This window comes from Cephus cinctus, unplaced genomic scaffold, assembly GCF_000341935.2.
Source record: "Cephus cinctus unplaced genomic scaffold, Ccin1 Ccin1_scaffold0407, whole genome shotgun sequence".
In the NCBI taxonomy this organism is placed as follows: domain Eukaryota; kingdom Metazoa; phylum Arthropoda; class Insecta; order Hymenoptera; family Cephidae; genus Cephus; species Cephus cinctus.
In genome coordinates this window covers 925415-948717 of record NW_014333091.1, presented here as the reverse complement: position 1 = coordinate 948717, position 23303 = coordinate 925415, and the positions used below count along the sequence as shown (strand labels likewise).

General features: G+C 40.0%; 1 protein-coding gene across 3 annotated transcripts in view; it reads left to right on the top strand.

Annotated features, from left to right (window-relative positions):
- LOC112494322 (dynein heavy chain 2, axonemal-like) overlaps positions 1-23248 on the top strand; it is a 27998-nt gene extending 4750 nt beyond the window's left edge. Inside the window, exons 1-4 of one of the 3 annotated variants that reach the window (XM_025084873.1) lie at positions 20809-20868; positions 20945-21147; positions 22667-22740; positions 22870-23248. In XM_025084873.1, the coding sequence (XP_024940641.1) occupies positions 21048-21147; positions 22667-22740; positions 22870-23247 (552 nt within the window). In that variant the 5' untranslated portion in view covers positions 20809-20868; positions 20945-21047 and the 3' untranslated portion in view covers position 23248. Of the gene's footprint in view, positions 1-20808; positions 21148-21378; positions 21538-22666; positions 22741-22869 lie in introns of those variants that run through there. The other 2 variants (XM_025084872.1, XR_003059603.1) reach the window with 2 other exon arrangements.
- The last annotated feature ends 55 nt before the right edge of the window (positions 23249-23303 follow it).

The window sequence follows — 23303 nt, the reverse complement described above, 5'->3', positions numbered from 1 at the left end:
CTCGTATCTATCTAGACGAATCGACAAGACCCTTGTACACCACAAGCCGACAAGAAGCTAGTAAAGATTTGGAAAGTGTAAATTATCAAAAAGCTAGGAGAAAAACCAATCCTCTGTTCCAGAGCGAACCAGTGAACAGTATTGTACTGCAAACTGTGGGAACTCATCCTCGGCAGTTCCTGGTCTTGGAAAGCATTGTGTCTCCACCCTGTATCAGGAAATCGGCTATCCTTGTAGATACTCTGCATCGAAGAAGATCATCCACAAAAACAACCCACCTTAAAAAGATTCAGCTCCCAATATCATTGTGATTAGTAGCTGTCTGAGTCGAACCTATCCTGAAGATAAGGGATTCAGCAAACGGGGTTCATTGTGATCTCCTGTGGGTACTCAATCATTATCATCCGAACCAATAGCTGGCCCACGGTCTTCGGACGCATTGTGCAATCTGCTGTATTGTGGTTCATGCTACCTCTTTCCAATCCAAAAGGCTAGCAGAGAGAATAAGTAAACAAAAACGCTTCTTGTCGCCTATGGTACCACGGGCAAGCTAGAGACAATTATAAAATGTGTGCATGCGTGAGAGAGAGCAAAATAGAATATTAAGGATACCTAGTCTGTAACTTATAGGACAATATATCATTATTCTTTTTATCTTAAAAACTCCAGTGTCTAAATTGTTTCTGAAGACGCCTGCCCAGTGCACAAACCCTACAAAAAGTCTCGTGATTCCTAACACTAGAAAATCATGAAACGTCTCAACGTATATTATACTATATATATATATCTGTTAAGTATATGGACCGTTAGTAGCAATGATAGCGAGAAGAGACGCGTTGAATGTCGGTCAGCGAGGAACCGGAAGTGCGGATATCACGGGTGTCAGACAAAGCGTTGGACATCGCTCGTCCGCCATATAGAGTCCGGAGTGAGATCCGCTAAATAATGCAAATTATGTAGTGTAATTTCCGCTGTAAATCCAGTCATTTCCGGGCCATATCCTAGAGATGAGAGGTATACGCGTATTGAGGTACATAGGTATACGCGTCCAGCATCTTCCCCTCAAGGATCATTCATGTCAAACTTGTGGCTTGCGTTAATATCAGGATCGTAGCTTGTATCTTATACGATTATATCATAGAGATGATAGAAGATATACCTTTGATCTTCAGCTAGGAAAATTGTAGGATGCTTCCCGGGAATCCAAAGCTATTAGATAATAACTTGGTATAAGATATATGCAAGGACGTTGAATCCAATTTAAACAGTTTATGCAGGCGGATATAGACACGTTAACTTGTATGCCGTATGACGTTTATATCTATATATATATGTATACTGGTTCGTATACTAGCAGTTAGTCCTACGAATAAAGCTGGCAAACGAGCCATGTAAGCGGCAACTACCGATCACTTCCGGTTGGACGACGTTTCCGAATTCCAATTAGCACCCGGTCAAAACGTCTGGGTCGCCGCGACAATCTGCATCTTGATGAGGATGCATCGACGATGTATTGGTGATATGCTTTATTTTTGATTCTCTTGACGTTCTTGTTTGGCTGGATGTTCTGTGCAGATTGGAATATTCCGCCGATGTATTTGGTTAGGTTAGGTTAGGTTGAATGAATAGGCGGATAGCGATGATAATGATGAGATAATCAAATCTGGGATTCCATCTGTGAATGCTTGGTTCCCTTGGAGATCGTGTCTGATTTTGGGGCATGAGTATAGTCACGTGGTGTCTGGACCCTTTCAAAACGTAAAGAGGGAAAATTTAATAAATAAATTTTCACGTTAATAGTCGATCGGATGTCATTTAATTGAATAAATAAATTAATTGTTCAATGGTGAAGTGTCTGATGGTAATTTGTGTGGAGGGGTCTGTTTGGTTTCTAAATTTTATAATATTCAATATTCGCATAAATTGATATGCCAATTTTTTCTTTTTCACGGCTCTTTTACTCCTTGTGGATTGTTTGTTTGTTGTTGAAAGTTTTTAAGTACACTGGAAATTGTGGAACAATTTAATTGTTGTGAGGTATGTGGTATAGTTATACCAAACGAGATTCTTCATATTATTATGATCTGATTTCGTTTAAGGTAAACTTATTTAATCGTTTATTCAGAACTGATAGTTTTTATTACGGGCTGCACCTAATACTCTTTTTTTCATTATTAGAGGTAAGTTCATATTTTTTCTGTAAACAAATTTTCATCAATATCGTCTTCATCATTTCTTATTAGCGACACAAGGTGTGTCATGCGAACCTTCAAATTAGGGTGTGAGCCATCTCTGAAGGAAACTGTATGTCGACATGCAAGATGGGGTATAGGCTCGATCTATCGCGTTTCTTCAATATTAAAATGATAGGAAATGAAACTCAACTCATGAATCTAAAAAGAAATTTAATCAAGATAACATGAACAAATTAATTTTCCTTCTATTATACGAAGCTAAACATTTTTTTAAAATAACAGACAAAGATAACGTTCCAAGTTTCAAATATTTAATCGCAAAAGATATAAAAATTAAAATCTTCCTTAATTGACACGAACACTACCTTGGACCAAAACTCTCTTGATACATCTATATCTTCTCAGTAATATCTCATCAGAGGGCTTTAAAGTTAAAGCAGCCTCGAGGTTATCCACGTTCCAAGTCTGCTTCTTGTAGCCGTGATCTTTGAGCTGATCCCTAAAAATGAAGAGATAGTTAAATTGGGAGGTCCAATTAATTATGATCCATTACTGCCTCTTCCATCAATTTACATTTTCAGAACGATATTTGTACTTCGAAATGACTAACAGTATTTATCGCATTCTTTGATTTGTATATTCGTCCACAAATTCAATGTATTTTTTTTTTTTACATTTCGCAATCAATGTAATCCTTAACAAAGCCCACGTGGCATTCCATAAAATAACGGAAATATATGCTAAAATAAACCAAATATGTTTCATGTGTAATACTTTGTAGAGAAAATTGTACGCGGAGCCACGTGCGACTTACTAAGAATTGTATTGCTTACGAACTGTCAAATAGAAACCTATTGAACTTGTAAACGGACTATAATGATTAATTTATTTCAAAATATTATACCATTTAGAAAAATTCCTTCTACAAGTCTACCAGTTCCTTTTCGCAGTACAGCCAACTTCGTGTTAGACGAATTTACAAAGAGTCCAGCGAGCTGATTTATTCAAAGCGCTAGTCATATCTACCATAAACAAAAAAGTCAGGAAAAAGGGAATGCAAATTTATTGTGAACGAGAGTGCCTTCTCTCTTCCACAGAGAAAAATTGGAGACTGTATCCATCAGGTATGAAAACAAAATGACCACCAGTATAACATAAGAGTACTACAGAGTGTCCATATAAAGTACGAGAGCAACAGAACGGTAACGCATGGGTGCAAAAAAAGAGGTGCCCCGGTCGTAAACAGAAACTAGAAAAAATCAAGGGAAAAATCGAAAATACTCATTTTTGCACATAATTCATTGGCCGTCGGTCGGACAGATATCCCAGGCCAAAAATATACTTGGCTTATTTCTCCCAGGGTAACTTTGCGACCAGCAACATGCAAAGCAATCCCATTGCCCAGGCAGTACGAAACGCAGTACAGCTATGTTGGTACTGAGCTAAAATATTGTACCCAAGCACAACTAGCATGTAAGAGTAAGTCTCGTCTGGTTGCCATGGTTTATAATTCCTGTTCTCCGATAAAGCTACAAACGTGATGCAAATTCAGTGAAAAAAGTAATTTTCAATCAGACACGATTTGTACTACGTTAATCTGAAAAACGTTTCCCACCTGAAGAACTCTGGTGATCTATATAATTAAAAAAAAAATATCCCCTACTTTAATTCATATATCCATCAATACCTATGAAAATAAAAAATGTCAGGCTTCTTCTTGAATGACAATATTCCTGATAATAGCGTAACAATGCCCAGTCTCCCTGTACCCTTTGATCTAATAATTTCTCTGAAAATATAATTGATACGGCTCTGCGATTACTTCAGTGACTAATCGTAACTATAATGCAAGAAGCCTTTCAGGACCTTCCTGTGGACTTTGATACTGTTACAGCATAAGGCTGCAATTTGGGGTCGAAGGGGATGAATTAATTAAGAGTGCGTTTTGAATTATATATATATGATTATCTGAATTCATTTGTTCAGGTATAATGAGAATAATAATTACTATGCAAAGAGAAACGTGAGATGCTAAGGAATGATAAGGAAGATGAAGAAGTTTGTGGAGGGAGGACGAGTAAATATTATTTTCGGAAGGGAATGTACCACGTATGCTGGCCTCTCAGAGCATTTCCTAGTTTCACAGGATGTTCGTAGGTACCTCCATGAACATCCGGTGGTCCAGTGGCTGCGTCCAAAAGGATAAAAGAATAACAGAACAATTGAAACAGCTCTTTAGAGCTCTTCTGCCCTTTCTTCTCGTTTCTAAACATTTTCAACGACTCGAGGTTGGTCCGGTACCAGTTTCTTATTTTTCCTATTCATTCAATTTTTTCCTCTCATCTATTTTCTTGCGACTGCTCATCTTCTGTCTCTGTTCCTTACGCCTGTAATTACTTATTCGACGAGCTACATCTGGCCGCAGGGGATGAAAGTAGCTGACAAACAATTGACTCGCAGGATCTGCCACCCCTGCGAAACTTGGTTCTAACGGGACGTCCCACCATTTATAACACGCCAGAAATAGAACAGCCCTGAAATTTCCCTGCAATTAATTAATCGATCAGAATGGAATGTTACGAGGGTGGGATTAGATGACAGCCGATGAAAATCTACCCTTCAATATTTCTCTTTGACAATTGTATCGAAGAAGAAAGAAAATGTCAGGGAAATAAAAGTCTCACTGATGCTATTTTCAATGATCTTTACTATAGCAAACAAAGTGTTTCCAATTCCGTGACAATTTCTACGTCATTGCTTTGCTCAGTGAATATTGTTCTGGTACAATAAGGTATGTACGAATGAGCATTTACAAAAGTTGACACTTATCATAAAGTCAATATGCAAGTGAACTTCGCGATGCGTATCAGACCTTTGCACTTGCAACTAGGAAATTCCGAACAAAGCGAGAGCGCCTATCGTCACTTGGGAGCGTGGAATACCAAAAACATTCATGAAACCGTAACGAGAGACAAAAAGTTAAAGCTTTTAAAATATTTGTCGATTACCAGTCAACTGTTATTTTCCCAACTAATTCCTAAATCATACTTCTTAATTCACCCTATACAAGAACGTAGACATTTTTCATAACTCTTTTATCCCTAAATATATTTATGGTATATGAATAAATGTTTTTGTACAAAAATATTCTTACACGTGAATACAGATACTATAGATCCACTCCCCAGTGTCATCTAACAATGTCAATTCTACATCCTCCACGCTGGACCACAATCTGACGGTTCGAAACTGCGCTCAAATTATCTTCATTACAGTGAAGAGTAATTCGTCATAGCTCGTCAGAGACGATATCGATGTTTTGGTAATAGTGACGCGTCTACCTGCCATCCGTCAAAAGGATATCGTTTGTAGGATAAGCGAAATTCATCGACTATCCGTACGAGGTACCTCTGACCATGTCATACATATCCATAGAAGGAATCGTAGGTGTAATAGATTGAAAAGTGAAAAAAAAATCCATACAGGAATGTAAAAAAAATTTCTCATACCGTTGTGTAATTCCATTTGCCCCATGGGAAAAAGCTCACGCTCGTGCTGCGGATAAATGCCAAAAATGATCCAGCCGTCGGGCCATGCTTCATTTTACAGAAAAATATATCTATAGATATATTACATACCGGCTATAACGAAAACGTGGAAAATGCAGATGGCATCTATACAGGCACAACGATCCATCTCTCCTCGTCACAGCCTCCTACCCCACATACCCAACGCATGCATCTAGTCGGTACAGATTTCAACGCGTTTCCTCGCCAATTTGCAAGCAATTTTTTTTCTACTCTCTGTTACCTCTTTCCCTCTCTTTCCCGCTCTCTCTCTCTGGCCAACGAAATTCCCTAGTCGACCACCCGCTCCCTACGACCTTATACGAATATCCCTAGGAAGGCACTTGCGGTAAAGTAATTAATTCCCCGATGAAATCCACACGGTTACACCAGGCCGTTCCTGTTCAACGGCATCAGGTGAACGTTGACCGTGTGAACTGCACATAATGCGGATAAGGCAATAACGTTCGTACACTGTACGTATGTACATACGTGGTATACCCAGCAAGTAAGCAGCAACGTAAGGTACGATAACACGCGTTATCATATTCCTAAATATTTCCAGGCGCTGCGTACTAAGCCGGAATATATCTATAGCGAAGTCCCATTGCTAAATTCGCGTGAGCCACGCGTGACCGTAAAGTGCATTAACACGCATCGCATGCATGCATCAAAGTGCGTGCATTTGTCCACTAGTGGTGCGTTTATCCGTGGTGCCTAGTTACCGGTTGTCCTGTGGCTTTACTCTAGGCTTGACTGTCACGTAAGTCTAACATAGGTAACATTGTCGATGATGCATCTATCTCTGTACTGAATATAATGCATTTTACACCGCGTCTCTTGGGTCTGGTGCAGTACGTATGCAGACGTGTCATAGTGTTTATACTAGCTGGAACTGATTATGGAAGGATTAATAAGACATATATACATGTATAGACTGATAGGAGAGGATAGACTGCTGTATAGCATAGGTATATATAGTGTGTATCTATTTACTTTCTAGGTGTGACTAGCATATCAGTGCGAATGGGAATTATAGAAACGAAGAAATCGCGAGACAATGAGCGACGCAGACGAACGACTATCGTAACGTTATATGCCCTCGAAAAACGAGTGTAAAAAACTATCTCAAGTACAGGAATGCTAGGAATTCCTTTAACAGAAAGTATTGAAATCATATTATTAATGCAAAGTACATAAGTCACTACATATCTGCTTATTGTATGATCTAAGCACTAGTTTATCATTTTAATTGTATTTTCAAAATTTCGTATAGGGCCTTCGCTACTCTTTTATATTATTACTGCTTCTCGTATTTCATTATGATTTTAATGGTCATTTAATAATTAATAAAACTTTAAGTGATCCTTTTCGAGTACTACTTGGCGAGTCAGTGCATTTACTTTAGGAAAATTTGCATTCATTATGCCGATCTTCAAACTCAAATCGAACGTCAACTTTCTATATAGAGCATGTTAGCAATAACTCGTCAAAAATAATCACGGTAAAAGCATAATAAAAAGAAAAACATATAGTCTTGGAATACTGTTAGTACGTTCAAAGTAAGTACTTTGTAATTCCTGGCATGGACCCGCCAAGTGCATAGTACTCGATAAGGAATCACTTAAAGTTTTATTAATTAATGAATGGCCATTAAATCATAATTAAATACGAGAAGCATTAGTGATATCAAAGAGTAGCGAAGCCGTTATAGGAAATTTTGAAAATACAATTAAAATGATGGGATAGTGCTCGATCATGTAATAAGCAGATACGTAGTGACTTATGAACTTATCATAGTTTTTTACACGTGTTCTTTGGGCGATATCACAAGTTTTTATTGTTCAACGGGATATATTAAAGTTCTAAGCACTCAAATTTATACCGTTACACATATAAAATGTAAATGTAGAAAATGTTTAAAGGCGTATAAATTTAATTTATAGGTAAATTTCTTTTTAATGCATAAAAATATATACAAATTTTAAAAGAAAATGTAATCTTGAATTCAGATAAGCGTCATTAATGGTTACCAGTTCGTTGACGCCGTGTGGTAAAGGTAATAGAAAAGAGTGTGCAGGTTTATTTACGTACCTCAAGCCGTGCGAGCAACGAAGAGGATACTATGGTGTGAGCGAAACGTCAAAGCGTCGCTCGTTGCGTCCTTTTCGCAGAGCGTTAGTGCGAACGAGTCGACCATATGGCGCTAGCGTAGCTCTCGCTAGCTTTGACCTTTCGCCGGCACCGTAGTGCTTTTTCCATTGCACGCACAGCCCGAGTACGTAAACAATCACTGCTCACTCTCCTCTCTTACCTCGCTGCACGGCATCGACAAGCAGGACGCCATTAATGACGCTCAGTTACATGACTTGCTTCGCAGCCCTGGCTGTACCGCCGGTTGCCTGTACTTGGCGCGAGGCCCCTCTATACTTGTCCCCTCCCGCACGAGAACACAGTCGTTGAAGATGTTGACCTCGTTTGTGAACTTGTTTCTCTGTAACAACGAAGTCCATTGCATTCTATACCCAGAACCTAATATCCAGGATAATCTTTGACCAAATCCTGAGCATAGGAATTTTTTAAAATGCGATATCGGCCACACAAAGTGGCACCGATTACAAATATCGATCCAATCGTATACATATGTATCTAATTTAGAGATGCGTGAGAAACGGAATAGAAAGAGAAAAAAAGAAAATGTATGATTAGCATACGTGTGTAAAGCTGCCTGAAATATTGATTAAACATCGACCTCGTTTGTTTCTGCTTGATCAGGGCACATGTATACATTGCGGATACTCGATTGTATTATATGGATATACATAGTATAATATATAATTCGGCAAAAGTGCAAGAGGAAAAATCTGAAATGCGTTGAGAAAATTCGATCTTCCACCATTGGATGCATATATGGTACTATGGGTAACATATGCGTATATATATATGTGGGTAGATCGGGAATCACGTATTCGAACGCAGTTACGTATATGGATGTGCGTTAAACGAGAACGTGACCCAGGTCGCCATTTCCACCGACAATTTTTATCACTCGACGTTCGAACGGCAATTAACGACGTTAGTTACCGATACTCGGTAATCGTAATGTCCTTTTGATCTCGCGAGGACCCATTACCCTGCTCAACTCGTCGAAAGGTCTCCCACACTCTGAAGTCCTATGGGAATCGTTTTTCCAGGACATTCCGAAAACAGCCGATCGTGATACGTAACGATTATATGGGACTGGGATATACTATGCCGCGTATTTGGTGTGATCCAAGGCCAATTTCACTTCTGTGTTGATTTTAGTTAAAATCACAATTTACTTGGGGATCAACGTGAAACGCGTGGAACGTGTAGCTACTAATTTATCAGTGCTTGATTCCTTTTTTATTATTCATGAAAATCCTAATCCTCATGCGAGACTTTGCAACCTGTCGGATTTTCGGTTACTTTTCGGTTCATTGATTTGTACGAAATTTTCAACTAATTGAACCGTTAGTCTGCTGCTGATTTGCTGCCAGTAACCTGACAAATACTCCCATGAATGATTATATCGATCAGCCCTCTAGCATTGTTTTACTATAGCCATGTATTAGCATGTCAACATTTTTTTTTTTTACATGAGTGATGTAAAAGCATTAAATTTTCGACTGATAAATTGTGCAATTTTGGATTTAGTATTTAAAATAATTTTTTATTATATGCATATATTCGCGTCTATACATATTTTCGTAAAATTTAGAATGTACTTGAAAACGATCAGAAATATGCAATCCGTCTTCGTTTCCTCATTCCTTCATTTAGTCATTACTTACTTCCTTTGCTCCGTCCCGACATTCGTCTCAGTTAATTTTTCCAGAGACAGCGCAAATTTCTGTCACAAGATCCTGGCGAAAAAGCAAAGAAAGAAAAATTAAAAGTTTTAATCAACAGCCAACATTTCGATAATATGCAAAACCCAACTGCTTCGAATTTGAAACTCTGATAGAGCGCTAGATTCGACGAAAAATTTCCATCCGTTTCAATGGCAGACTCATACTGTGCATATACCTTTATTAATTGCTATACGTATATACAGGGTGGATAAAAAGTCAGAATCCAGTTGAAATCATATACTTGATTTTACATTGAACTTTTATCCCGCTCTGTATGTAGCTTATAAAATACATAGAAAGCCTGTATTCCAATGATCACACGTGGAAATAAATGGTATGCTTGACGTGATTCCTTTATCATGGAAATTACGTATGGAAATCTCATCCGATTTAAAGTACTTGGAAGCGCAACTTCCCGAGAGTCCCAGTTTATTCAAGAGTCTAGCAGCAGACTATTGCATCCTAGTTAAACGTTTCAAAAGCAGAATACAGTATATGCACAGTGGAAAGTTCTCAGAGAGAATGCAGGCCGAGGTACTTCATACAGTTATCTAGTGCATAGCGAATTTATTAAAATAGAAAACAAGTGAATCTTTAAAATCACTCAAAAACGCTTCAAACATCCATTTCGATATGCATATGCAAAATTGAGCTCTAAGAGTATACGGGTATACCATTATAATATGCAAATCGTTTAGTAAAGTTTAGCGATACAAGTGCACTGGTAAATTTGCTTTGGAAATTACTGATGAAAATCTCATTTGGTACCTACTTAATGAATAGATACGGTAGAACGATTTGACATAATATAATTGATAACTTGGACTATGTCACTATACAGCAGATAGATGATGCACTAGCTGGCTGAGCTGATTCGCCATGGAAACGTGCTTTAGACCGTATGCAAATTCGGATGAAGTGCTACCGAGGATATAGAGAAGTACAGTACTCAGTGCAAAGGGTAAGACTCATTGGATACATCAGGATGTGTCCTCGACCTGCACTATTCTGCCTGATGGTAGTCGCATAGGTACACCACCAACCGCCCTTTACTGACTATTCCTACGCCACGGTTCCATTCACTACGTTTACGTGCTTCCGGTCCGCTTAAAAGCTGTCCCCAACAATTCCCACTTCCCGGTCCCTCAGCCAGAGTCATAACGCGAGCGTTACTATTATCCCTGTGCCGTTTTACTCTATGAACATTTTTAACCTTTTTTTTGGTTCACCCAGCAGCGCCACTCTCGGATCCTTTATAAACTATAGTAGTCCAGTCCGACGTAATAGAGCGATAGCGAGGTTGAATCTGCCGAGTACTGAAATATTTTAAAGTTTACTCAGTCCTGTGATTATGTATGTATTTATGTCTTTCTGAAATTCCTCTTTTAGATTCCATCGGGTTATAAGTCTCTTGTTCTTCTTTTCTAATCTTGAAACAGTGAACCTTCCAGGAAGACTGCTTCTGACTTTCCCAACTCCTTTCCCGACTCCCAGTCGAGTGACCATCGATTTTCCAAGTTGGCGCATTCGGATGGCTTTACAAGTGGGCAGGCAGCCTAGGCTGACAACATAGGTGAGCAAGGCAGCCTCCACTCTGACTAAGGAAACTTTAGCTGGACGCGACTGTCAGCGGATGCGACTCGCTGCCGAACTTTCCGTACTCGGACGTGGTTGCGGACAAGTTCAAATTAGCAAGTTCGCCGCCGGCTTCTGGAATTCCGATCGTTTCGTGGAAGGATTGTAGATACTGTCTAGCGTCCATGCACCGCATGGTCATTCTTCATTTAGTTTAATCGCTTTTAAAGAAATCCGCGTAAATTGAACCCTGAGCACGTTACAATGTAAAATTAGTAACAATTAACCTATACAGTGAAAAAAAGGTCTAATTAGCGTTTTCACCAAATTTAACTAATTATCGAATAACGTCTATTAAAATTTGTAACACACGATACCGATCAAATGGTCGAAATATCTGGACTAAAATATCAAAATAAAGCCACTCTATCGTGAAACATTAATATACGAAAAGCACGGTAAATCTGTGAAAATCGGTAAAGAGCAGTCATGACCATTTTTAAAAATTCGATCAGTGATAAGTTAACTTGGCTCAAGCTCGAAACGCAGCAGCACTATTTCAAAGGTGTCCTCGGCAGCAGATGCGGGATACCGGCTACGTGTACGAGTGGCTTTGAAGCTCGGCTATAAAGTCTCGGAATTAAAGCAGCGGAGAAAGAGCAACATTCGCTAGAAAAGAATTCTTTCAGCAGCTAAACTGTGCAGTACCTTAGAGACATACTATATATACGCATAACCTCAATAGCGGGAAATTCAAATAACTTTTATCCGCGAGTACAAGAGTATAGCCACTACGATAATAATTACCAAATGAAATTCCCTATTAATATATAATCACAACTCTTAAGAATTCAAACTGAAGTTTTATATTCAGATTCTGGCATTTCCACGCTACCAAGTCGCGCTGTATCTTTTTTTGAGATGCTGCAGATAATCTTCATCCTTTGACGAGCAGCCTCGTTTGGTTACTTAAAATATATACGAATATGTGTGTTTCTACTTTATTCCTACAATATCATATTTCTTGCGTCTTTTCTGCAGGATTACAGAAAACTCGTGTTATCAGAAATCGCTCAAGCCAAATCCTAAATGCAACTTCGCCTATGAGAATCACAATGATCTTACGTCATATATATATTCGTATCGTAAAAGATTTTCTGTTTTCGAAATTTCAGTAAAGTATCAATCTATCCTATCAGTCATACCTGCACTGTGACAAGTGCTCGAGCTAGTAACTTTTTTTTCTCTAATCCCGCGAAGCAAGATTCCTCGTGGCCAGAAGTCCTTCCCGTGCGACGATATCGGCAAAACTTTACTGTCGACACTCGACTTAACCGAAATTGTAAAAAGCTGACCTGCCACGTAAACGACACGAAGTATATCGAGTTCGACTTGAGCACGATCTTTGTACGTGATTCTCCTCGAATAAATCGAATTAGCAGTTACCTCCAATGACCGGAAATAGTCGTTTAACTGATTCTCGACTTCCTTTCAAAAGATCCGGCACTTGTCCCTCGATTCCTTTGACAAGACTTACGTCGACGATTCCAGCACAAGTGTGCGTGTACCTTATATTTCTAAGTACCTCGATACCCATGTTCTCTAGTATCAAATATAAGTATCCCTCAGTCAAACTTACAGCACCAGTCCCCAGCAGCGAATGACGTCGATCAGACCATTCGTAATACTCTAAGCACTTCTAACATTATGAAAAATGTCAAAGGAATTCGAGTCTCGTAGAAGCAAAGTGTTACGTGCATATAAATAGAAGAAAATAATTCCGGCACTACGAAGATATCGAGTGAATTTTTATAGCGTGCACTAAATATTGTACAGCGCCTAGAACGCTTATGGAATAACAGAACCAACCTGGTAGACGTCTCAGAGCTATCCGAAGTCCTTGACGATTTTGCTAGGGTAACCGCGTCAGCCGGTTAGCTTTTCAGCAAAAAGGGGAAAGCTTTCTTCTACGGCGATTATACAGGGACACCGTCGCTCGATGCCGTCCTCCTCTGCTTCCCTGTCTTCTCGGTTGCCATTACTGCCGGGCTATAGCCTGTTGGCATTTGCATGATAACGACCTTGAGATTTCGAGTACATCGAGAAATTCCATTGTGCGAACAGATACCCGGCTTGTCTCCCCTTGCGTGGAATTTGCGCGTTCTACGTAACGCCAGGGTGACGCATTTCCTCTCCGGAAAGATTACTCGGATAAATGGAGCATTCGGAGGTGCGAATGGTAACGATAACGGTAGTAGAAATTCCTAGGTATTACTATTGTCAGTTTATACCATTGCCGTAATAGTGGGTGATCATTGAGGATGTCCATATTTGGCTCGATGGTATAGGAACAAATATCTTTTAACAGTGGTTGTAACTGTTGACCACGAGGGTATGTCGGTTGGATCCGTCGTCCATGATACCAAATTAGGTCCTAAGCTTAGGTTGATGACAGGGGACTCAATTTAAACTGTCACGTTGGCTCACAAGAAATACAACGGCAGTCGAAGAGATCACGAGGAAATCTAAGGGACTCGGGATCATCCCTTCAGTCAGCCAATGGACTTGGATCGAAGGGCTCCGTTTTTTGCTTAGGACGGACGGAGATTAGATTCTCTGGAACTGGCGGAAAGAAAAAATAAACGAAGAGGTGATGAACCGATGAACGAACAATTTAAGGGTGACTTTACGGATACTATCGTGAACTATTAGTTCAGGTCATTAATCAAGGGAGAGATAAACTCTTGCTTGGTAGCTACTTTGAGTGGATCGATGAATTAAATATTATACACTGTCATACATAATTTATGATAGCAATTTATTTATTCACTCAGCATTGCCTTTCAAAGTTAATATTTTTCAAGGTCTTAATTTTGGTATCACTTTTTCTCAAGGTATCGCCGGAGACTTGTATTGCTACGGGAAAAGGGAGGCAATAAGTAATGACTAAAGAGTCAATATTGATAGGGTATAGATGAGAGTCCATAAATAAGTTCAGGGAGTAAGTATGGGGGTGTTGGTAAAGTTTTGGACTTTTTGGGCTAAAGTTCACTTTGAGAATTTTTACGTCTATACGTTTATTTCAACTTGCCGTACAAATCGGACGATATTCACTCTATTGCCCGTATACTTCTCGCGAAGCACTCGCTAGTGAAGGAGGTAATGCCGTCGTTACCGGAAGCGACAAAAGCGTCGAGTCCACGAAAGCGGAAGTTGCTCACCTAGACTTTTATTTAGAGGGAAGATCGATTTAGAACGCTAGGCGACGTTTCCTTCGAGTATTCAATCTGTACTGAGATATAAACCTGAATCAGTCTCATTGGTGTATTATTTATATTTACATGTATATTATTTATATATTTCTAGTAATTAAAAAATTTTTTTTAATTTTAATAAATAATCTTTTTACCCTACGACAAAATGTCCTTTTAATCAAATTCAATGAACCGTACAAGTTAACCGTCCGAGAAATCCCGATTATTGAAATCTAGCCATGGTTCGCTCGATTTGTCAATTCGACGTCTCATTCGCTATTTTTGATAAATGGTCAGAAAAAAAAAATGACGAATATATAATCTGATATAATACCTTATAATGCCAGACAGCACGGTTAATAAATATATCACGCGTAAATTGACTGGATAAATTATTAGGATCTGATAAATACTTAAAATTAAATTATTAATTGCGAAATGTTAAAGCATTAAATTTGTAGAGTTTAAATTTGGCTTATATTTATTATACGTATAACTGTTACATTTCGCTCGAGAATTCTTTGTCGTTTCTTTTTACTATCTCTTGCAGAGGTTTCGCTTCGATTTCCGCTTCCTGGCTAACTTGGCTACGACATATTTTCATGACGCGACGAGCCAAGCGACTCGACTCCGCGTTTCGTTTCCACTGCACCAGTGCAACTACCTACGCGCACTTTACGAGAATGGGCTTTACGCTCGTAATTAACGAGGACCTCTATATTACGCGTAATTGTTATTCGGGCAAGTTCTCATGGCGGCTGTTGTCGCCGGCAGAAGTGCCGACGCGAAGCGTTACCGTAACCTGCGGTCAGCGCTAGCCCTAAAATAGGAAGTAAACTGCCGTTTCTATTCGTCCGACCTATTTCAGACTATGACTACTTTCTTCACTTTCTTTTAAGCTTTATGTATATAGCTTGAAAAAAACTGAAGTATATATACGTATATCCTATGATTTTTTCTCTAACATATCATTTTTGGTCCATATCAATTTTATCACCTTTTTCACTTTTCCTATCCTTTCTATCAATACATTTCCCCTTTTTTTCTTACAACACGGACAATAACTAAGACCCTACGAATTCTCAGAGATTCGATCGAATCTTTCCAAGTACACGGCTGGTACTTACGTGCCAATATCGAAAATGGTTCCAGGTCGGACAGGATACCCAGCGAATAGCACAAAGGACACGTTTTCGGTACGACGAGCTTCGTTACGTTTCCTTGAGAATTACTAGTAGGGAGTGAATGAGGAAATGGATACAGTACGAGAAAGAAAGGAAAGAATGAAAAAAAAAAAAATCAAGAGGAACAAGACTTCATGTTTCAATGTACGTGAATAAAAAAAAAATGAAGAAAGAAAATTATGAATGCATTCAAAGAGACCGTATAAGCCGCCAATATACGGATGGATAATTAGCATCAATGAATAAAAATAGTATATAAATGTGTATACATATACATAAATATAGCCACATAAAGAAACGAATAGAATAGAATGAAAATAAAAGAAAATGAAAGTCTATACCCACAAGCAGCGAGTGGTTTTCGTTTGTATATCTTTTCCAAAGGCGCTTTCAAAGTTATTCTCCGAGCTGCAGTCTACGTACGTAGAATATACTACCTAGAGATAGCTTTAGTAACCGTACCCACGGTTAAAGCAGCCAGTCAGAATGCAATATATACCACTGATTTTTTTTTTCAGCAGCGTTGCACAGAAATCAAAGAAGTAAGCCAAATGGAAACTTGCCCGCCACTCGAGGCTTCATATCGATCAATTAATCGACCAATTCTAGAAATTCGATTTGAACCAGTATGGAGCTGTCGAGTAGCGTCGCTGATATGCAACCAAATTCGCAAATCGCAAGCACGTATCGTCTAATCGCGTTTCATGGAAACCTTGTACGCGTTGGCCATCAAGCAGTTTTCATAAACTACTCACGAACACTCGGACACAAAGTCAGTGGAGGTGGTGGAATTTTCAAAAAAAGGAAAAAATTCGACAAAAAAGAAACTGAAAAGCGCAGCGTGCGAACTTTCACCAATTTCTTCGTGCAACTCGTCATCGCGATATTCGCGCGACAGCGAAACAAAGCCACGGGCATAATTTACGTGCTGACGTAAATTACAGAAATGGCGCAGTCGCAGCTGTTCTTCGTTAGCGACTATTTTCCCTACTTTTTTTTTTTCATTTCTTCGTCCTTTTCTCTCCAAGACAAATCACAGTTGGGAATGGTAGCTAACAAGGATATACAACAATGACGATATTCGTATCGCAATTGGGCGACGGTCGACGGTGGGTCGAGAGTTTCTAGGACGGTATAGGTAGTAGGTTATCAATAGGGTCCGATCGATGGCCAATCAAAGTGGGGCCTTTTCCTTACGCCTAACCACGATAAGAAGTCCCCTGTTCTTTTTTCTTCTTTTCAGAGATCGCCACACGGATGCCGTTCCGCCGCGATATCTCGCCATGCGGAAAAGCTCCACGGGTCTCTCGACGCAATAACGATTTGCCACGAATATAAATGTCTCCGTAGTGGCGTGCTGTGGGCTTTGCCTTTTAATCTTGTAGCTCTAGCTCTTTTAATCTCGTTTTATCGATCCGCCCTTGTATCCGCGTCCACTGCAATTTCTTCTGCCGCCAGTCCGCTCATTCGCTGCTGTTCGCTTCTACTCGTCTGTCCGTTGATTCGCTCGTTCTCTCGTTCGCTCCATCCTGCACGTCAACCGTAGGTCCTCCTGTCCCTAGATACCGACATTTCCGATACGAGTGGACGATATCAGTCACGCTTTTGCAGAGGGATACATAAAGGGATGGGACAGTTTCGAAAGAAGGCATTTCCGGCTCAACCCTCCTTTCCATGGGTATGTATTACATAGCCATACACCTAACTCTACATAACAAAGTACCAGAACCGTGCACCCACAACCATCCAACTAGCCGTCCGTTCGACTAGTCAGGTATCCAGTTTCGTACCTGTTTGCTATGTCAAGCATAAAAAGGATACCAGCTGAAGAACCGGATGTGACCGTTCCATCCACCTAGCCGCGGTAGCGGTTCTCCTTGAAGCTGCTTAAGTCTCAAAAACCTCCGGACAGGAAAGCATGGAGTTTCCGGAGTCTTCCTGTAGACCGGAAATGGCGTCGCAGTAACATTTTTCCGGAAATTCGACGGAGCTGTCTTGAGGATTTTCTCGAATTTTCATCCCACTGGGTATTTACGCACGAGGGAATTGCCAATCGACATGGTTAAGTCTTGTTGAAGATTCCAACCTCGTTATTAGGTACTAATGAAATCATCTGGCTCTCTTCAGTAACCTACTCGTTACGTTAAACGAGTACCGGTTGGGTATCAGGATTTTTCTTATTTTCATTCTAATTGCATTTTAACGAGCCACGTGTTAACAACCCACGTGTTTTTGCTGTGACCAAATAAGAATGTTCCTAGGCTCCAACGCTGCACAGGCTCTTGATCGTCCTTGGGGTTCACAACTGTTCCGAATGTGGTCGTAAGTTCGGTGGTCGGTCGAGGCAGCTTGGCGACTACGATGCCCTTGTCGCCATCCTGTTGTAGCCGCGACACGATTCGTAATCGCTGGAAAAACAAAGGCGTCAGCTTGCTGGGCAACAGCTTCCTGGACCGATCGTGTTTCGCGTTCACAAAGAACAAAAGAGGCATCCGCAAGAACCAAGGCTTCTCGCATGACCGCGTGATATCTGTCGTTAATGTATATGGTGCTCCCGTTTGATCGGAATCTAAAGGAAAGTACAGAGATGGAAATTATGAGAGAAATTAAAAAAATAATTTATGACCCTCGTTAATGTGTCGTTAAAATAATTTTTGATACATAAATTAGGAAAATTACTCAAAATTATTGGATACGCGTTATTTTATGGGGTATCGAGAATTAATGAGAAATTTTGAATATACCCTGAAATCGCGAGTCTTCAATACCCCTTTGGTTTACTCTACAGGACGGAAAGCAGCAGTCACCCCCCTCTCCCCTTCCCCTTAAAGTGTATACTCGACTTAATTACTCTATAGGGAGAGATTGAATAATCTGGAATTCATTTATGCCGTCACTCCGCTCCTGTTTCTACGTTGCGCTGCTCTCATAAGAGTTCATCCATCCATCAAGCTGCCCTAGGAGTGCGTGTATTTATATGGCGCCACTGGCAAACTCATTACTCACCTCTTTAATGCGCTCACACCTTCCTTCAATGTCGCGTTATTCGGCAATCATCATGCCGGTGACATCTTCCCTTGCGCGAGTTAGCTCGACCTAATCTCGGCCCGTTTCGCTCAACCATCGAATAAAGACGCGCTACCCTCGTCAGATACGCGTCCTTGCCAAATTAATGACTAGGACTAGGAGCGAGGCAAGTTTTCACACAGCCACATCACTTGCTCTAGTCTCGAACGAGTGGCTGTCGTGCCTTTTACACGCTAATGACTCTAATCGTTATCATTATCACCCTGGTTCTCGTTAGTGATAACGTAGATTGTATTATTCGTTATATATCACCGTTGCCTTACGACTTGGAAATGATTAATAATATTGGAAATTAATAAGCAGAAATACTATTTCTGCATTCATCGACGTATACGGAATATCCTTGTATGATGAATTTTTTAATTAAATTTTTTTATTGATTAAAAGTTCACATTTGCTCGAGATTATTTTTTTTTTTATTCCGACGTCACCTTTCCAAAGGGCTTTTGAATGCTAGCTTTAAGGACGATTGACCTCGGAATCCTTTCGGAGGAATCCGGAAAATCGAAAAACTATTTCACACGATCCTTTCATGGCGTCGCGACGACGATTCAGCGGTGAGGCTTCGGGATTTCATCGCGAAGCCTCGTATACAAAAAGGCCTCTTTTTAATACAGTATGAATCAAGAAGCCCATAAATTTATACAAAAGTGCTTTCTATGGAGGAGTAATCCATTATGTGATATCGGATAAGCCTAAGCTCCTTATCCTTTACGATTGTGTGCTGTCCCACGGTAAGCCGGACGTATATCCTCCTCGTATCAGGACCGATGACCATAGACGTCATACGAACTTCGTTGTATTTCCAGTAGTCGATGTAGAAATTATTTTTTGCAAACAGGTAATTGGCATAATCGAGCAAACTAATGACGAGAATGGAGATCGATACGCGTTATAGAGAGAAAAGATAAGGTAGAGGCAAATGAAAAAAAAGTGATGATCCAAAAGATAAAAGACCGAGATAAAAATGAAAAACTGTAAGAAGAACAGGAGAAACTGCGATAAGAAAAATGTAGAAAGAAATAAAATTAAAAGAAGAATTAACATTGACGAGCAGAAAAATCGAAATAAAATCCTCTTCACTAACTCGAGGAGTTGAGCGCAAGACCGTATGGAATAGTTGCAGGCAACAGTAACGGCACCAGAAAATTGACGAGAAGAACAGTAAAGCGAAAGGAAGTGAAAAAGAACCGAAAAGAAAAATCCATTAAAAGCTCTTTCGAGGTTGCAATTAGTCAGCAGCTGCAGAAAGCGATGCCGCTAGTCATCGCAATAGATTTTCTTAAGAAACACAATTTCGATTGAAATACGTTAAAAATTAAAATACTGAAACATCCTTATTTTACGTCTTCTTTAACCTCCTTCGTTTTAACCAAGCAAAAGCTTGAATACACACGACACGTCGTGGAGTCGAAGCACGAAGTTTTCATATACGCGAGTGTGCACGGCTGCGATTAATTCGTAGGAATTGCATCGCGAAAGTCCCTTTCGTCGACGTTTTACCGGGCGTAAAGAACAGCAGTTACACGAGGGTCGTAGTCGAAAAAAAGTGACAAGACGAAAAAAAATATATAAAACAGAGAAAAGATCAAAGGGTTGAAATCGCGCAAAAGTATCATTACGACTCAAGGTCGAGTCTAACCAATTATTTATACAGGGTTAGTCAGTAGAATTATATTTTGTCATTACAATATTAATTAATTATTTCAGTAACCTAACTATTGAAATATTTCTATAACCTTATTGCTATGCGAACTGTCAGTTTGCGCTTATGGGAATTGGTCACAGTCACGTGTCATTTTTTGAAGAGGCCACACTGCCGTGTTGGCCACTTGCGGCCAACTTCTGCTGGTGCGTTTCTACTGGCTGACCCTGCATACGATGCTATACGTAGAAAACTTAGGACTCGCTCCGAATCAACCTCGGCTTATGAAATCATTTCCACGAGACTTCCTTTTCAAGATCGAAGTACATGAAATAATCGTTAAATGAAAACCTATTGTAAAACCTGACAATCGACAATGAATATTTCTGATCTTCCATGGCACGACTGATCGAAGGAACGAGGTTCTGTTGTAATGGCCGACGTTGCTTCTTGCAGACGATAGACGAAGAAGGAACGCAGACGAACGGTAATACGAGAACAACAAGAAAGAAGAAAAGCAGGGAGTAAAACCGGCACTAAGAAGTAGGGGCACTTGGTTCCAGTTTGTTCAAAGCTTTCGTTGGCCCATAAAACGTGCAGAAGGCATAAATCGGTGGAAGTAAACTCGTCGCGGATTGCGCCGTACTCGACGTCGCGACCAATAAAATGCAAAGACGAAAAGATAAAGTTAAAGATAATCCGGCCGTAGACCCGCACCGTGAATACTTGGATGCTGAGTCCAGCGACGAGGGAGGAGACAGGAGAAGTAAGATTTATGAGAAAAATATTAAAACGCTTCTCCTTTATCTTTACCTCTTTATCCATTCCCTGTCCATTCCCCCCATTTCCCATTTCTTTCTTTTCCCGTACACTAAAAGTCCCAGAGACCCTGCCTGTCCCTTGTCTTATGTCCCTGGGTGGCTGCGTCTTAAGGTCTTTTCTATCGAGCTTCCATCACCTTACATTGATTTACTTATTTGCTTATTTATTTACCAAGGTAATTCTTCTTACTAACGGGATTCCATGTACCTCCATATCTTTTATCCGCTGTTTTCGTATGGCTTCGAGGGAAGTACTCTATATCGACGTTTAACCATTTTTATCAGGAATTTTCTCTTCGACTTGGATTCTTAACGTTAAATAATTCGTTATTCGCAAAGACAAGAGGATGGATAAAACAAAAAGCTTAACTCTCTCGTACAAACCTATTAAACGACTATTACGCTAAATACAATGTAATTTATGATACTGGAACGTATAATTAAAACTGGCATTAAGAGAGTTAGCGAATATGCGTTTTCTTCATTTGAAAATACTTAGTGCTTCATTAAATACTCTCCTTATATTCGTTACCTTTTGCACCGAATCACTGCACGTTCAACCAAATTCTTCAGGTAACATGAAGCTTTCATGAAATTAAATTCCTCCGCGATTGTACCTCCTTGCCTAAGCCGCGCTCATAAGCACGTATATAACTTATTACTATCGATAAGGAATTACATATATATATACAACGTAATTATATATATGTATATAGCACGTGTTGGTTTTACTATAGAAATGAAATAGACAGTAACTTAAGGTAGTAACTTACTGTGAATAACCCTGTACAGTCCGTCTAGGGAAAAAATTTACTTACGAGGGGTCATCTTTCTATGAGTTTCAGCGTAAAGGAGTCCCCTATACGTTGCATTTTACCTGGCGACTCGGTATATGTATATACCTATATCTACATTTAATTAAATGAGAGTTAGGTAAACTAAAAAAATCATTTAAGAAACAGCATCCAAGCGAAATTAAAGACGCTCACAGTCCTTTGTGTGCCTTTTTCACCAAATGCGATCCTATCGGGAAAAGTTGGAAGCGCCGCTCCACTTCCGTTAAAAGTATCAAATGCTTCGCTTAACTTCCACCTGGGATACAAGCTGCTCTCGAAGTTTTCACAGGGCGGGAACCTTTCACTTCTTCAAGCTCTTTCGAATTCTCCATGAGAAACCGTATCGTTCCCCATTTCCATCCGGGCTATAGATTATTCCAAGTCGATGCAATCGTTCTGCTCCGTTCACTTGGTACAATTAAGTCGCTCCGACGAGACACGTCGGGACGCGCGAATTCCTCTCGCGTTTCCAGACACTCGCTCCCTCGAGTAACGGAATTAATGAATGTTACGTTGCATTGGAATAGCAGCCATCGAAATTGCCTTGCACCACGGACAATTTCCCGTCGTGTGAGCAACTTCCTTCGGAGAACGTCGTGACCTTTGAATTTATAACTTTTAATTGCAGCCGAATTCCAAGAGGACGAAGAATTGACAGAGTCGCTGAAATCACTTTACGATGCTGAAGAATTGGAAAAACTCGTGAGTACCTTTGTCAAAGTTTATAAAAATTGGAAGTCAATCGCTTGACTCATTGTGGACTAGTAAAGTCGCCTGGTACCACGGCGTGACAGTAACGACCGAATTAACAATATCAATACGTTATTTCAGGTGGGATACGTAAAGGACATGACGATTCTCTTCGCCTTGGACGACAGCCATTGGACGGAAGAAGTCCTATCCGAAATTCGTGAATTCTTTTACGATTCTACAGTCAGGGTACTCTCCATCTACTTCGACAACTATACACTGGCCGCTGAATTGGACTTCCCGAGTGTGCCGGTACACGAGCTCACGTACTTCATCAAAGAGCCCTATGAAGTTTTGACGGCGGAAAACTTTCATCAGAACGTCATGTTCGGGACGATTAACGGCGACGTGGAGGCATCGATTCTTAATGCCGTTGGAAACCTTTGGGCGCCGACTTTCTTCAACGTCAACACTTGGCCAGACAGTATCCTTTTAAATGACGACAATAACTCTCTGTAACACTCCGCATCTCATTTGCAAGCTTTGCGACATCTGCAGTCCAGCAGCATAATGAA